The sequence below is a fragment of the Equus asinus genome, chromosome 19, assembly GCF_041296235.1.
Source record: "Equus asinus isolate D_3611 breed Donkey chromosome 19, EquAss-T2T_v2, whole genome shotgun sequence".
NCBI lineage: Eukaryota > Metazoa > Chordata > Mammalia > Perissodactyla > Equidae > Equus > Equus asinus.
The window spans coordinates 3776080-3793187 of NC_091808.1; the positions used below are offsets into that span (position 1 = coordinate 3776080).

At 56.7% G+C, this 17108-nt stretch overlaps 1 protein-coding gene across 4 annotated transcripts in view; it reads left to right on the plus strand.

The window, feature by feature from the left end:
• Positions 1-17108, plus strand: part of PER2 (period circadian regulator 2) — a 43197-nt gene that overhangs the window by 23345 nt on the left and 2744 nt on the right. For all 4 annotated transcript variants that reach the window (XM_070489256.1, XM_070489257.1, XM_070489259.1 and 1 more), the window contains exons 10-22: positions 1640-1746; positions 2343-2496; positions 2778-2886; positions 3762-3887; positions 4351-4435; positions 5717-5879; positions 5968-6092; positions 6937-7101; positions 8012-8266; positions 10468-11288; positions 12484-12670; positions 13604-13796; positions 14710-14860. In XM_070489256.1, coding sequence (XP_070345357.1) covers positions 1640-1746; positions 2343-2496; positions 2778-2886; positions 3762-3887; positions 4351-4435; positions 5717-5879; positions 5968-6092; positions 6937-7101; positions 8012-8266; positions 10468-11288; positions 12484-12670; positions 13604-13796; positions 14710-14860 — 2641 coding nt within the window. The remainder of the gene's footprint in view (positions 1-1639; positions 1747-2342; positions 2497-2777; positions 2887-3761; positions 3888-4350; positions 4436-5716; positions 5880-5967; positions 6093-6936; positions 7102-8011; positions 8267-10467; positions 11289-12483; positions 12671-13603; positions 13797-14709; positions 14861-17108) is intronic.

A 17108-nucleotide genomic window follows, 5' to 3' on the forward strand; every position in this document is an offset into this window, starting at 1 on the left:
TCCTCATCCTCTCCTTCCTCCCTCCCCTCCTCCTCATCCTCTCCCTCCTCCCCTCCTCCTCCTCATCCTCTCCTTCCTCCCTCCCCTCCTCCTCATCCTCTCTCTCCTCCCCTCCTCCTCCTCATCCTCTCCCTCCTCCCTCCCCTCCTCCTCATCCTCTCCTTCCTCCCTCCCCTCCTCCTCATCCTCTCCTTCCTCCCCTCCTCCTCCTCATCCCCTCCCTCCTCCCCTCCTCCTCCTCATCCTCTCCCTCCTCCCCTCCTCCTCCTCATCCTCTCCCTCCTCCCTCCCCTCCTCATCCTCTCCTTCCTCCCCTCCTCCTCATCCTCTCCCTCCTCCCCTCCTCCTCATCCTCTCCCTCCTCCCCTCCTCGTCTTCCTCCTCCTCCTCCCCCTTCTCTCCTCCTCCCTTCCTCCTTCTCCCCTTCCTTCTCCTCTTCTCCCCTCTTCTTCTTCCCCCACCTCCCACTCCTCCGCCCTCTTCCTCACTGTGCTCCTCCCCCTCCTCCCCTCCCCCCTCCATCCTCCCCCTCCTCTTCATCCTCCTCCTCACTCTCCTCTTCCTCGCTGCCCTCACCCTGCTCCTCACCCTCCTTCTCCTCCTCTTTTCCTCTTCCCCCTCCTTCTCTTCCCCTGCCCTCTTCCCCCCCTTCCTCCTCTGGCCAGGCCTTGACCTGGGAGGGCGCCAGGGACATTCTGTACAACCTGTCCAAAGGGAAACACGGGCTGGAGACAGCACGCCTCAGACGGGGAGGAGAAAATGAGAGTGACGCTGTGCCCACGAGAAAGTTCTACACCACGGGGGATGGGGGAGCTTCACTCTGAAGACTCGAAGGAGAGCGTCCTTCCACGTGAGCAGAAGAGTTTGTGGAAACATCTGTTTGGATGCAGGGGGACTGGCCTCCAGGGGGAGACTGAGATGCAGCTGGGGAGGGGACACTGGATGCAGACAGGGTGCTGGACACACACAGGCAGAGGAGACACAGAGAAGTTCAACCCCGAACGTTCTCCCAGAAAGCAAAGTAACAGCTTCAAGCGAAGACCTGGTGGGCACAGGGCACAGGCCCCCCAGAAATGGTGCCTCCTCGGGAGCCACAGAGCCCGGACCAGGCGCAGAGGCCAAAGCCACCGGAGAAGGAAAACAGCCTGAGCTGGAAAAGATGCGCCCAGACAGGGCTGTCCAGGTCCAGGCCAAACTGGTTGAAAAAGCCATGCCAGGCCGCGGTCTGGCCAAACTTAGGCATGACGCAAAAAAAGAAAAAGATCTTAAAAGAAGAAAAACAAAAACATTATCCCGATTTTTTCCTTCAGGAGATTAGACATAAAGCCAGCACATTTAGCCTCCCAGGGCCACATGGGGCTCGTGGGGCCTCGTTTCCCACCACAGGCCGCGGGCGCTGCCATCGTCTGTCTGCTGGTCGTTGAAAGACTGACCGTTTCTCCATAGCCCAATTCCCAAATTTTGATCTTTGGGGAATTGGAAGTCTGTCTCTCTTTCCCAACGAGTCAGACAGTTCTTGGGGGCGGTCTGCTGCCCTGTTTGGAGGCTGTATTCTGGAATGTGCCCTGATGTGTGGCTGTGGGGCTGAGGCCGGGTGCCTGCTACCGCGGTGACGCCTGTGTGTGTCCTTGCCTTGCAGGGCGGTCCCCCTCCTGGGCTACCTACCTCAGGACCTGATCGAAACCCCCGTGCTCGTGCAGCTTCACCCCAGTGACAGGCCCTTGATGCTCGCCATCCACAAGAAGAGTAGGTCCCCTTTTCCTGGTCAATCCTGAGAGCTTTGACAGAGCTAGTGCACTCCTGGCCTTCCTCCTGAGGTCGGCACCCAACTGAGACAGGTCCATGGGCCAGTAAGGTGCAGGACTGGATGACCCCCTCCCTGCCCGAGTCCTGGCGCTATCAGCTGCCTGGTCCAGAGCAGTCAACTCGCATGGGTTCCTGTGTGGCCCGTGGCCTGAGACCTGGCATCTTGTTTTAAGTTGGGGAGTGGGGACAGGTTCAGCTGCGGCCGGGGAGGTAGTGACCAGGCCAGGGGAGTGGATGACACATGTCCCCACCACTCCCAGGCCTCACCGACACAGGTGACACTGAACATCCCTCTTAGAGAAGACCAGTTGAAGCCAGCAGAGAAGTGCATCCTAAAATACATAATGACGCTACCAGGAACAGTCCCTTGTTGCAATTTAAAGGAAAACGGGATTGAAAGCAGTAGCTTTGAAGAGGTGTTGGCATCTCTTCAGTTTTCCAATTATCTCAAAATCAAGTGCATCGTGACTTGTTTTCTCTCACTGTGGACACTGGCTGCTTCTCCTGCGCCCTGAACTCTGTTCTCGCTCTCCTAGTCATGCAGTCTGGTGGGCAGCCTTTTGACTATTCGCCCATCCGGTTCCGAGCCCGGAATGGGGAGTACATCACACTGGACACCAGCTGGTCCAGCTTCGTCAACCCGTGGAGCAGGAAGATCTCCTTCATCATCGGGAGACACAGAGTCAGGGTGTGAGTGCTCCCAGGGCCCAGCGCAGCTCGGGGCCCTCGCTTCCCCACCAGCACATGGCACAGGGCAGGACAAGGGGACCAGGACCCAAGTCAGCTCCCCCCACATACCCCCTGATCTCTGCCCCAAGGTGGGAGGGACCTCACTCTGGCAGAGCAGTGAAAGGAGGAGGGCAGTGGGGAGTAGACAGGTGGCAGCCCTGGGGTCTGCCAGAAGGAGGCAGGGCCTGGAGGGGCATGCCGCATGGGACCCAGACTAACAGAGACCAATGGAAACTGCACAGGGGCCCTTTGAATGAAGACGTGTTCTCAGCTCAGCCATGTGCGGAGGAGAAGGCCCTGCACCCCAGCATTCAGGAGCTCACAGAGCAGATCCACCGGCTGCTGCTGCAGGTGGGTGGCTGCCTACACGCCCCCTCCCCTCCCCCTGTGTACGCAGCCCCAGAGCTGACCTGAGTCCTGGGGTCGCCACCCACTTCCTCAGGCTTGTCTTGCTCCCTCTGTGCCCTGGTGCCCAGGTGTGTTGTCTGTACCACCGTGTGGGCTGGTTCGGGCCAAGTCTGTGCAGGCCCCAGACAGTGGACGCACCTGTGTCTTGTGCAGTTGGGATGCCCACGCTTGCATGCTTGGGCATCTGTGTCTGAACCGCAGCCCTGGCTGAGCGGCTGAAGGACACACCCAGACCTCTGAGCCCCGGCTCAGTCTCTGAGTCTCGGGTGCCAGTCCACACATGACTCTGCATGCGGGTACAGGGGGCGGGTCACCCCCATACAGGATGCCACACTGGCTCCAGGGGTCTTGAGGATGCCTTGAGGCATCCCTGTCCTTGAGGACACAGCACTCAAGAAAAAGTGGTGTGAGCACCGTGAGCCCACGGCTGAGCAGCTGTGTGCTCTCAGTCACCGTAGACTGTGTCAAAAGTGAAAGGCACCTTTTTTGTTTCTAAAACCACTTGATGGAAGCAAGGCTGGCCAGGACGGGCCCCCGGCCCTGTGAGCTGAGGGTTGACTGAATTCCCTCTTAGCAGAGGGTGACGGGTCCCGGCACCCAGCACAGTGGATGGAGGCTAGGAGACCACTCTGCAGCCCAACCCCGGGGTCAAATCTGGCCCCACCTTGTCCTCGCTGAGAGCCCCTGGGCAGGTCACAGCCTGTCGGGGAAACAGGCATGTCAGGGGGACTAAAGCCACAGCTCTTCCAGGAGAGCTTGGCCAGCACCAGCCGCACCCCGGGCCGCGTCCACAGCCCTCCTGTCTGCTCTCTCCCCAGCCCGTCCCCCACAGCGGCTCCAGCGGCTACGGGAGCCTGGGCAGCAACGGCTCCCACGAGCACCTCATGAGCCAGACCTCCTCCAGCGACAGCAACGGCCACGAGGACTCCTGCCCAAGGAGAGCCGTACGTCCCTCTCTGTCCCCATCCCTGAAAACTGCTGACACACACGGAAGTTACGAAGCACATGGGAAACCACTTGCTAGTCATAATCCCAGCTACTCCTGGCCACTCTCTGAACTTCACTCACTTGGGACTTATCCACAATCTCTTAAGAGAGGAAGCTGCTAAAAATGGTGGCTAAGGGTTTGGGTGAAAATTATTTAAAGCAGGTGAATCAAGCAAAAGTGAAGATTTGACTGTAGGATAGAAAGAAGAACGTGTAACCTGCCATTTCGCTTTATTTTTTATCCTTCAGAATCGCGAAATGCGTTTTACGCAGCTCTGCCTCTCAGAGTTCTCATTCAGGACGTGTTTCTGTGTTGCTGGGATTGTTTCTGCTTTTCTGGGTTCTCAATGGGGGAGATGGTCTGAAATACATTGTGGGTGTCCTACAGTGAATAATGTGTTCATTTTGTTTTTTTTCAAGGAAATTTGTAAAAATGGTAACAAGGTCAAAAACAAAAGTCATTATCCTGATGAATCTGGAGAACAAAAGAAAAATTCTGCTACAGGTAAAAAATTATTCACCATTTCCTTAATAAACCTTTAGTATGGCAAGGTGGGAAGAGGAACCTGGGTTTAATTGTCATTCTGGACGGCAGGGAATTTGCCTTTGAAATGTGTGCTGCATCCCTCCCTGGTCAGTGGTCCACGTCTGTGAGATGCAGGGCAGCCCGGGCCATCACTCATTCGGCATCGTGGACCCTTGCGTGTGTGGGCACCTGGCACCCTGCGGGGTGTGGCCGAGGTGTGTGTTTCTGCCCCAACGGCCCCTTGTTCTCTGGGCTCTAGAGTGGCCGTGGGATTGTGTGCTCACACTCATATGAGCAGATGCACGTGCTTGCCCCGGAGGGGCTGCCCAGCTGTCACACAGACATTCAAACCTGAACCCGTCTGAAGTGGAAGGCGCCCGCTCTGCTCCTAGGCCATCCTCTCACGTGGGCCCCGCTGGCATGGGGCTACCAGCCCACCCCCGCTGCAGCCTGGTCCCGCCTCAGCACACTGAGACGTCGCACCCTCACACTGAGCTCATGCTGCCCCACATGTACACACACACACACACGCACGTGCACACACCTGCACACACACACCCCCGTCCTTTTCCACTCCTGGGCTCTTGCTCATCCTTTGCGCTCAGGCCTCACCTCCTCCAGGAAGCCTCCAGTGAGCTGCCCCTCGTCTCCTCTTGGCTGAAGTTTTGGCCTTCGGGATACATAGGTGTGCACTTTGTCCCTGGTGGACACACTGCATGCTACCTTCTGTGCTGGGTGTTCAGGACACACTAATGAGCAGGACACAGCTCTGCCCTTCAGGGCCCTGGAGGGACCAGCATGTGGTGAGGGCAAGAACAGAAATGTCCGTGGGAAGCTGCACTGGAGGCGATTATGATGATAATTGTTGTCGTTGCTGGGTTGTGTTTGAGAAGACTGACCGTGCCCAGGGCAAGGAACGTTGGTTGACCAGAGAGCACCTGGGATCTTATTCAGCCCAAAAGTTTCCAGAGTTCAAGAGCTGGCCTTTCCCACTGCTGAGTCCCTGACCATGGGCACAGCCCTGGCCAACTGCCACCGAGCCCCCAGCCCGGGTGACAGTCTCTCCAGGCTCCTGCAGTGACACAGCCGCACTCACCCTGGCTGCCTGCGTATCAGGCTGTCCCTGGGTCTCCGTGTCTGTGAGGCGAATCCTGCGCCCCAGCCTTAGCTTTAGCTAGAAGTAAAATGCTTTATAAATGTAGACTGTGCTTTTTGGAGGGAGCAGTATTAACTGAAAGAACAATTTTATCATTCTTTCAGAAATGCACAGTCGTTCCCCTGCTCAGAGGACAGCCGTCCCGGCTGCAGAAAAGGACAGCTCCGGGGCCAGCCCCGCCAAGGCCAGCCTCCCTGAGGAGCTGGCCTGCAGGAACCCGCCGGCCGGCTCCTACCAGCAGATCAGCTGCTTGGACGGTGTCATGAGGTACGGCAGTTGGGGCCCCCCCACCAGGGCGTGGCACCTGGCTCCCAGGGCTCTCGTGTTAACGAGCCCTCCGCCACCCGCCCCGCAGGTACCTGGAGAGCTGCAGTGAGGCCTCCACCCTGAAGAGGAAGTGCGAGTTCCCCGCCAACGTCCTCACACAGAAGGCCAGCGATAAGCGGAAGGCCACCGTCGGCCCCGGGCTGCGTTGCACAGGTGTCTTGTTCGTTTGGGCTGTTTGCCGTGTAGTAGCTTAGGTCCCCTCCATTGGGCTCAGGCATCATTTGAAGGCCTGGAGTCCCCTTCTTCCCCCCCATATGAATTCCGAGCAGCTTCAGGGACACAGTATGGGGCTGTGGGCTGTTTTCAGAATGACCAAAGTACCTCAAAAGTCAGTAACCTTCTTATGAGCTGGAGGTAAAGGCGATTCTGGACTTTGAGAACAGGATTCTGCTGGGCTGCGGCGGCCTGGGGCGTCTCAGGGTGTCATTCTCAGGCAGGTCCTGTTTCCATGGTGTCTCGCAGGAACGCTGGCCTGTGAATGTTAGCCTGACCCACGAGCCAGATCAAATCTCAGGCCCCTCAAATGTTGTGAGTGTTGCTGGTGGTCGTTTCCGGGATCAAAAGTCAGGTAGCCCATTGTTGATGAGGCACAGTTGGACAGTCAGGCTGTGAGTGACAGTCTGTGCCCTAGCACCCAGGGAAGAAGAGCAGACCGCTTGCTGGCTCTCCCCAGAGAGTCTGCTGCTGGCTGCCTGGCAGTCCCTCCCCACCAGCCCACGGAGGGGCTCTGGGCTTGGCCAGAGCCCCTGACCCAGAGTGCCCATGGCTGCCCAGCCGCCTGCCTCCTCCCAGAGGACTCGGGATGTAAGACAGTAATTGTTCCATTTCAGAATGTCCCCCGTGAAAACACACCTGAGGACAAATCGTCACCTGCCAGGATGTGCACAGACTGTGCGGTCACTTGGGTATCAGAGCACCGTCTAGCCGGGGGCGTGTCTTATCCGAGTGCTTCCATTTTTATTACGTTTTGTGTCTGCTTCCATTTTCTCTTGTAAAGAGACAGCGTCGCCCCCCGAGGTCAACAGCCACGCGGACGTCAGCGCGCACTTGACCTCGCTGACGCTGCCCGGCAAGGCGGAGAGCGTGGTGTCCCTCACCAGCCAGTGCAGCTACAGCAGCACCATTGTCCACGTGGGCGACAAGAAGCCACAGCCTGAGCTGGGTATGCTCGTTGGTTCTCAGATGGTATCAAAGGCAATCAGATTTTAATAAAAATTAGAAGTGTTGACTGCCATATTAAAATTTTATTTGCTTTTCCAAATGCGGGAGTACCCTGCCACAGCCCACTAAGGGGGTTCCAGGAAATCTGGGCGCATGGAATGCGGGGCGGGCATGGCCGCACCTATCCTCATTCCCCTCTGTGCTCTGGCGCCACCTCGTGGCAGTTGTTGTAAATATGGAAGGTGTGATAATGGTGCTGAGCCTGGCCCCCCAGAACTGAGCAGGGATCCCAGGAGGGCCCCCCACTTCCTGCTACATAGATGGGGTTGCAGGCCTATCCCTGCCCAGCCTCAGCCTCCCCTCCACGTCACCCCCAGCAGGACAGCCAAGGGCGTCGTTGTTGAGCTGTCTTGTTCTTCAGAGCAGCCCTGAGTGAAATGAATCCTGAATGTGTGCTTTGTTTGGAAGACGGAGATGCTGATGGAAAAGTAGGGGTCAGAGAGTCAATGTGGCCTTTCAGGACGGCCGGTGGGTCCTGCCTGCCCTGTCCTGTCTGCACCGGCCGTTCCGCTGATCACACTGTCTCGCCCCATGGTCCTGAGCCAGGCCGAGGTTGTGTCCGAAAAGCTAAGGACAGCCTACGGATATCTTCGCCGTCAGAGGCTGAAACCCCAAATTTCCATTTGCCTAGAAGACTGATCCCGGAGACCCCGGGGTGATCGGGGCTTTCCGTCATGCGTTCGCCTTGATTGTTAAGTTTCTCAGAAAGCTGAAGGGCTGCAGCGTGACTTTCATCCCCATGCTGTGGGCACTGGGGAGGAACCTTGTCTGTGAAGCATTTCTCGTTGGGTGTTCAGCTGTCTGAAATACACGGGCCCCTGTGGATGAGAGGTCTGCGTCTTCTCTTACAGAGACCGTGGAAGACCCTGCAAGTGGGCCCGAGTCTGTGGACTGCCCGGTCGGCCCCGCCCTGCCCTGCAGCCTTGGCCAGGAGAAGGAGCCCTTCCGGAAGCTGGGCCTCACCAAGGAAGTGCTGGCCGCCCACACCCAGAAGGAGGAGCAGAGCTTCCTGCTGAAGTTCAAAGAAATCCAGAAACTCGACCTTTTCCAGTCTCACTGCCATTATTATTTACAAGAAAGATCCAAGGGGCAGTCGAATGAAAGAAGTAAGTAGTGATACCTAAATTCCATATGGATTTTTAAAAAAACATTATTCTTAATGGTACTGAGTCCAGTGCTGCTTGCAAAGTGTGAAATGTCCCCAATTCAGGACACGTGAGTTTGTAAGGCAGCTGTTGGAACTTTCCCATATGCGGTCTGTTGGGGGGAATGCTCTCAAAGATGTCATCTCGTGTTCCAAGGGGACCAGTGCTGTAAATAGCAGTGACAGTCCCAGGCTAGACCCCTATGGAGCACAGGGCGGGGCAGTTGCAATGCTGCCATGTCAGACATTTCTTGTCTGGGTGACTGCAAGGGGCTGGGGACCCTACCCCACCTGCCCACCCCGAGGGGACCCTCGGAGAACCAGGCTGGCCACAGGCTAGTTCGCCTCCAAGAGAATGAGTGCAGTACTGATGGAGTATCTGGTGTCGGGCTCCTGAGGAAGGAGGGAACCTGGACTGACACCATGAGAGGGAATGGCAGCCTTTTCCCCAGAAGACGCACCCTCCTCACTGGCTGGTCTCAGTGCTGAGCTGCAGACTCCGAAGCAGACAGAGCCTGTGGGTGCTTGAAGCTGCCTTTTTGGCTGAGAGCCACCAGGTGGTCTTTGGGCAAGGGATGGAGTACAATAGACTAACTTCTTTGCCCCTTTTCTGGTCCAGGACTCTGGCTCCTGACCCCTAGCCACCTTCCCAGCCCTCATGGACAGGGCTGGGCTGATCAGAGATACCACTTCTTCACTGGGCCACCAGGGCCTGACATGGATCAGAGCTGATGAGCCCAGGGGACACACACACCCCAAGGACCCAGCTCCCCCTGGGTCTCTGGGCAGACACACCCCCTGGGCAGGGCTTGGTGCGGAGTTCCAACTCCCTCTTGCCCCCTTGACCCAGCAGTTTGTGCAGTGCACAGACCGCACAGCTGTCCACAGCAGCCCCACCCACACCCTGAGGTAATATCACAGGAACCCATTTCTTTAGCCACTAGTCCCACAGGGGACAGATTTTCTGCAGGAAGAACACCAGAGACAGAGAGTGTGAATCACAAAACCTCCACCCACTTAGCAGTTTGCCTTGGGCTGGCCCATTGCCTTCAGCATGTAGCAAAGGCATGGGACACCCCTTGGCACAGCAAACAGATAGATGTCCCTGCACGCCTGCTGCCAGAGCTCTCAATCACCCTGTGTGTGTGAGAGGAAAAGCAGGTTCCTGGGACCATCCCAGTGCCCATCCCACCCCAGGTGAGGCATGACCCCTAGCCCGCAGGACTCCTGGCACTGGCCGTATCCGGGGGAGGTATGGGGACGTGCCCAGAATCCCTCTGTCACCAGTAGAGTCCCTCCGGCCTCTGAAGAAGGCCTCGTCTCGGCAGCACTTGTCATCGGAGAGGAAGAATTTGGTTCCAAGGGCGTGTCCCCTTCCGCATGGGCTGGAATCACAGGCTTTCTCTGACAGGTGAAGCAGGAAACATCTCTTTCTAAGGAACAGTGGTGATAAAGCTCCTAAAATTGAAAAATAAGGTTAGATGAGCTCAGTGGTTCGGCCTTTCAGATTTCACAAACCCAGCATTGGGGCAGAGCATCGACTCGCCAGCTTTTTACTTTTTTTGGACAAATAAAACCTTTTTTTTTTTTTAAAAGATTTTTTTATTTTTCCTTTTTCGCCCCAAAGCCCCCCGGTACATAGTTGTGTATTTTTAGTTGTGGGTCCTTCTAGTTGTGGCATGTGGGACGCTGCCTCAGCGTGGCCTGATGAGCGGTGCCATGTCTGTGCCCAGGACTGAAACCAGAGAAACCCTGGGCCACTGAAGTGGAGCGTGAGAACTCAACCACTCGGCCACGGGGTCGGCCCCCAAATAAAACCTTTTTAATACCACTTACCATCAGTTTCCTCTTGTAAAAGAAAGGACATTTTGATACCAGAAGGAAACAAGGAATGTGGCCTTGCAATTAAGGGCAGTCCTTTAAATTGACAATCTAGTTTTAGGAAAACTTAATGTTTTGCCCTGATTTTTCTCGCTTCACCAAGGACCAGGGAAAACCATCTGGTGGACCCACTGGGACCCAGGTTGGCATCTGGGCACACGGGACTGTTGAATTAGGAGGTGCCTTCAAGTTTCTAAGACTCTACACGTCTCTGAGGGTTGACATAACAGGAAACACGTAAATTTTTACATTTTAACTCTGGTGGATTTTCCATTCTTTTAGTCGCTCCTGGACTAAGAAATACCTCTGGAATCGATTCATCGTGGAAAAAAACTGGGAAGAGCAGAAAATTAAAGTCCAAACGGGTCAAGCCTCGAGATTCCTCCGAGAGCACTGGGTCTGGGGGGCCTGTGCCCCACCGGGCCCCACTGGGGGGCCTGAACGCCACGGCCTGGTCGCCGTCAGATGCATCCCAGTCCAGCTGCCCCGCCATGCCCTTCCCCGCCCCTGTGCCGGCTTACTCCCTGCCCGTGTTTCCAACCCCAGGAATCGTGCCTGCACCAGGGAGCATGGCAGCAGCGCCCCTGGCTCCCCACACCAGCTTCACGGTGCCCACGGTGCCCATGGACACCCAGCACGAGTTTGCCGTCCAGCCCCCGCCATTCGCCACCCCCTTGGGCCCGGTCATGGCGCTGGTGGTGCCCAGCTATCCTTTCTCCCCGGTGACCTCGAACCTGCCCCAGGCCTTCTTCACCAGCCAGCCCAACTTCCCATCCGAGGTGCTCCCTGCCTCGCAGCCCGAGTTCCCTGGTCGGACCTCACCCCCCAGACAGCCGTGCGCCTGTCCTCGGGCAGAACAAGGTCCACTGGCTTCGAGAGCCACCACTCCGGCCACCCCACTGTCGGTCGCCGCGCCCACAGGCAGGGCCTCCCCACCACTCTTCCAGTCCCGTGGCAGCTCACCCCTGCAGCTCAACCTGCTGCAGCTGGAGGAGATGCCCGAGGGCAGCACCGCCGCCACAGCGACCGCGGGGACCACAGGGGCGGGGCCGGACTGCAAACCTGGTGCGGCCTGCAACCAGCAGCCAAAGGCCCTCTCAACCGTAAGGACAGCCTGATGCCCTTTCTCTAAAGCGGGCAGCAAACCGACACCCCGTGGGTGGGTCGGAGGCACGCTGCCGTCTCAGACGGGCGTGGGTCCGTGCACTTGAGGTTTGTGCCGAACCACTTCCGTGCTGACAAAAACACAGGTGCTAGAAATTCCCGACTTCTGCTTGAATGACCCTGTCAGGGCAGACTAGTGGGAGGTTTTTGTCTTGGGATCTGAACGAGGGAGGATAGCTTGGTTGTCTGGTGGTAAATGCAGGATCCAAGGAGCCGCACATGACTTCGAGGTTATGGGGCTCGAAGTTTTTCGTGCCTCCTTCAGGGATAAAGCACCATCGGGGTTGAATGCCAGACCCACGGCTCCTCGCAGGGCCTGGGGGAAGCTGGTGCAGGGGCTCAGGGTGAAGGAGGAGGGAGAGGAGGGGAGCTCTCAAACCAGTGCCTCAGGGCATCCTCCCAGGGTGTGGCGTGGAGTTCTTACTCGGTGAATGAAATTGTCATTTTATTTCCAATTCAACCCCTTTGCGTTCTGGACGAGCTTCAGTGGTCCTAGCATCAGTGGAGGCAGCACAGTCCTTCGATGCCCCGAGGAGGGAGCTGCGGGGGCTCCCTGCCTTTCCCCTGGGGTGGGGGGGCGGGGGGAGTGGAAGCTCGCAAACGCAGATCAGCTCTCTTAGCGTCTCTGCTGCCCTCCTGACCCCTGTCTCGGGGGGTCCTGGGCCTACAGTCCCGGTTCCACGGCTCCGAGGGCCAGTGCTCCCAGGCCCAGCCCCTACTCTAGATCCTCAGGAGCTGGGGAACCTCAGCTGCACCCACTGTGGGGAGCAGCCCAGGGTGCTGCAGAGGCATTTTCTGCATCCCTGTCTGCTGTGGCTGAGACACAAGCACGGGGCTTTCCGCCCGGGATCCAAGAACTGCCGTCTTCATTGCGGCTCTCCCAGAATTAAATTTAAGGGCGTTCGTGGACCACCGAGATTCTCACCACAGTCCCGATAACCGCGGGGTCTTTTCGCATGGCCTTCTTCACTGGCGTGTGAAGGAAGGGCCAGGGATCCAGGGAGGGGTGCCCTTCGCTGTGTCCCCGAGTGACCTTGGGCAGACAGCCTCTCCACAGCTCCCGCCCCTGCCCTTCTCGCCCTACCTCGCTGTGTGCCTTGTCCTGACTGAGGTGCCCTCTCCCTGTTCCTCCAGCACCACGAGCCCGCAGACCCCCAGAGCAGCGACGCCCTCTCCACGTCCAGCGACCTGCTCGACCTGTTACTGCACGAGGACCTCTGCTCGGCCACAGGCTCGGCCCTGTCGGGAAGCGGGGCCTCTGCCACCTCTGATTCCCTGGGTTCCGGCTTGCTGGCCTGTGAAGCGTCCAGAAGCGGGACAGGTATGTTGGTGGCGATGGGAGCACCTGCGTGCCAGTGGATGGGCATGTTTTAGGCTGCTGGGTTTCAGGGGCGTTTGGAAGATTCTCACGTGATGTACCTGGGTGTCCTCAACTTTTCCCACACCCCCCGAATGAGCTCCCCAGAGCCGTGGGTGCTCCAGAGTGCTCCTCAGAGCCACAGCAGTGCAGACGGGTGGGCAGGTGCTCCTCCTGTCCAGGCTCTGCCGGCACAGGTGCTGGGCCCTCGCCAGTCACCTCTGTCACCTGTCCCCTTCGATGGTGGCATCCCTGCAGGCCTCACACCACGCTGGCCCTTGTTGGACCCTCTCTCAGGCTCTTGGCTGTGCCAGGAGGGCCGGTAGTGTTTCACCTTCTTGAGTTAGTTCCCCTCCTGTGATCCTGGCGTGTGGACCACTTGCTCGACCACCCGGGATCTTTCCAGTGTAAACTGGAACCTCTGTCAGGGGGAACGCACCCTCTCTCCACAAATGCTAAGACCCTGCTTCCCTGAAGTGACCTTTCACGTCCCCTGCGTCCCCGGCCTCTCTCCCTGCGGGAGGCCCACTCTGCATGCCCTGGCCCAGCCGCCTCCCGCTTGTGAAACCAAAACCGGCTTCTCCCTGGTCCGGCTTGGTCAAGAGGTAGTGAGCACTTGGGAAAGAAGACCCCGATTTCTAAGACGTGGCCCCACCCAGGCTCTCGGGGCCTCCCTGGGAGAGAATCACCTCCATGGAAGGACTGGCTGGTATCCCATTTCTAAATTATCCAGATGATTCGAGAATTGGGAAGAGAAGGGAAAAACCACCAACACAAGCCCTCGTTCCCAAAGATGACTCCTCAGCTCCCTAACGCTAACGTGACTGCACACGAGCGCGTTAGGCCAGGTTCAACATGGCGTCACAGGCTCCGACCCGCCCCGTTTGTGTTTTAAAGGCAGTAGTGACACGAGTCACACCAGCAAATATTTCGGAAGCATCGACTCTTCGGAGAACAATCACAAAGCGAAAGCGAAGGTGGATGTGGACGGAAGCGAGCACTTCATCAAGTACGTCCTGCAGGACCCCGTCTGGCTGCTGATGGCCGACACGGACGACAGTGTCATGATGACGTACCAGATGCCTTCCCGGTACCCACCCTCTGCCTTCTCCTAGGGGCGCGCGAGGGTCTGGGTTGAGGGTTCCCCAAACTGCAAGGCCACCCGGTCGAGGGGACTTCCCTCTGAAGCCTTATCTCAGATGGGGTTGAGTGCAGCAGGTAGAGGAGGGGGTCCCTCTGGATGGTTCTGCTGGTCCCACGGAGCCCTGGAGCAGCCTGCAAGGAAGGCGGGCTCCCGGCCACCCTCCAGGAAGGGTTTGCTTTGTGCCGCATCATCTCTCTGCTCTGTTGCCCGGTAACCCTGTGAGTAAATGGGGGGTGTCTTAGAGATGCAGAAACCCGGGGTCAGGTAGGGGACCAGCCCGAGGCCGCCAGCTGCTCCGTAGTGACCCCGGGTCTGTGTCCCGCTGTGACTCCACGTCAGGCTGCTCTCAGGAGCCGTCTGGTCCCTGCCCCAGCAGAGCACCCTCCGTGGGGGAAGCTGGGGGAAAGGAGGGAAGAAAGGGTTCACCTGAGGTCAGAACAGCCAGGCTCTGGCCGAGGAGTAGGGCTCCATCCCCAGGGCAGCTTCGGGCTGGCTCTTGTTGGCAGGAGGACGGTAAGGTTATTTGCCTGCCGTTCCACAGCAAGGATCTCCCAGATTAACCACCGTGCAGACCCCACGTCTGCGGGACCCGGGTCCCATGTCTAAGTGAAAGTAGAATGAAAATCGTCACTCAGATTATCATTTTAACAGAAAAACTGCAGGTTATTTACTAGGGAGATTAAGTTGCCTTAAATAAGGTAATTTACTTTAAATGGAAAGGGAGTTTGCATTAAACAAAACCATCTAAAATTACATTATTAATACTGAAAGAGTTGGTAGAAAAATGAGGGTATTCTTTAAAAGAATGAGAACCATTAAGACATTCTAAAGCTTACCTATTTCTAAATATTCTGTGAAGAAATCTGGAAACGGTTTTGAAGGAGGACCGAGAGAAGCTGAAAGTGATGCAGAGATTCCAGCCCAGGTTCACGGAGGGCCAGAAGCAGGAACTGCGGGCAGTCCACCCGTGGGTCCAGGCGGGCGGCCTGCCTGCGGCCGTCAACGTAGCAGTAAGTCTCATGACTGGGTTTTTGATACTGCATTAAAAGGCGCTGGGATGGGCGCACTCTGTACTATCTTTGCAACTGTTCTATAAACTTAAATTTCTAAAATTAAAAATTCAGGGCCGGCCCGGTGGTGCAGCGGTTAAGTGCGCACGTTCCACTTCGGCGTCCCAGGATTCACCAGTTCAGATCCCAGGTGCGGACATGGCACCGCTTGTCTAGCCATGCTGTGGCAGCATCCCACATATAAAATAGAGGAAGATGGGCACGGATGTTAGCTCAGGGCCAGTCTTCCTCTAAATGAATGAATGAATCAATCAGTAAATAAAATTAAAAGTTCATTGAAAAAAAGATGCCGTGACACTGTTAGGTCTACTTGAAAGAACTTCCTTCTGGTGGCTTTTCATCACTGTTCCCAAAAAGGTCTTCTAAATATCTGATCTCATTCGAGAGCTGAAACTTGAATTTTTTTCTTTCTTTCAATTCTGTTTTCAATTGAAAAAGCAAAACCAAAAGCCACCTGTCCTGTCATCAACCCTCAGTATCCGTGTAGGCCATTAAATAATGGTGGGAGTGTCAAGGTCCCCCTTTTCTGCTCTCACCAGGCTGCGCCCCCTCCAGCTGCCCCGTCTGTCTCTGTTCTTCCCGAGAGTTCTAAAGATACGTGTGTGCCCAGCTCCTCTCTCCCGCGCCCTCCTGAGCCCCATGCCCTGGACGCTGCTCTTGTCAAGGTCCCAGTGGCCTCCAGCGGCTGAAGCCACTGCCTTTTCTGTCCTCACTTACAGGACCCATTATTTAGGACGACCCCTCCCCTTGGAGCTTCTCCCTCCCTCGGCCCCGCCCTGTGCTCTCCTTGTCTGCCCGGGCCTCCTGGTCTCCAGGGTGGAAGCGGGGCCCCAGGCTGAGGGTTCGAGCTCTTCTCTGTCTGCCCTGCCCTCAGGACCAGCTCTTGCCCCCGATGGGCAGTGTGCTGAGGGTGCCCGACATCGCCCTCCAGTCCAGCCCTCTGCTGAACTTGATCTGTCCAAGACCCACCTCCTGATTATCCTCAGAGGGAACCTGCCCCCTGCTATCTTCCCACTTCACTCTGGGGCGACTCCATGACTCCACTTGCTCAGGCCACAAACTGTGTGTCACCCCAGTCTGTCCTCTTAGACCTCCAGTCACTAGGAGTCATGTTGGCTTGACCTTCAAGGTGGATAGGAACCAGCCACTTCCCATCATCTTGTGTCACCAACCTGGTCCAAGCCACAATGCTGCTTCACCTGGATTGTCACAATAGCCTCCCCGCTGCACTTTCTGTTCCCCCTTGTCCCTTACAGTCAGATCCCATCACCCCTCAATTCGGAACCCTTCCAGTGGTGCCCCATCTCAATCAGAGCAAACCGCTACAAAGCCATACACATCTGACCCCCCTTACATCTTTCATGTCCTCTCCTGTTTCTCTGCCCCTCACTGTCTCCTCTCCAGCTACACTAGCCTCTTGGCTGTTCCCTGAACTCATCAGGCAGCATCCTGCCTCAGGGCCTTTGCACCTGCCCTTCCTTCTGCTTGAAATCCTCTTTCCTCAGATAGACACATGACTCAATCTGGCTTCCTTCAAGTCTTTTTTTCACATGTCGTTGTATTATCTATTGCTGCATAGAAAATACCCCCAAAACTTAGTGGCTTAAAACAGTAAACATTTTTTATCTGTCTCCTACTGTTTCTTTGGGTTGGGAATTTAAGAGCAGCTTAGCTGGGTGATTCTGGCTCAGGGTCTCTCCTGAAGTTGAAGGCAAGATATTGTCTGGATCTTCTGTCATCTGAAGGCTGGATTGCGGCTGGAGGATCCGTTTCCAGGGAGGCTCCCTCACCCGCCTGTGAAGCTGGTGTCCGCTCCTCACCACGTGGACCCCTCCACAGGGCTGCCTGGGTGTCCTCGTGACATGGCAGCTGGCTTCCCCCAGAGGGAGCTGCAGTGCCTTTTATGACCCAGTCTCAGAGGTCACACGTCACTTCCGTCACATCCTCTTTGTTAGGGGCGAGTGCCATGCCTAAGAGGAGGCAAACGAGGCTTCACCTTTGAGGGAGGGGTGTCAAAGAATTTGTGGACATACTTTAAAACCGCCACAGTCAGCCTCTCTGTGGCCTTTTCTGAGTGTCCAGTGTAAGTTTACAGACATCCTCCACGTGCATATCTTGTTCCACGTCAACCTAGCCCTTCCCATCTTTGAATGCACCGTGGAGCACTTCTCCTTTCGTTCCTTGTCCC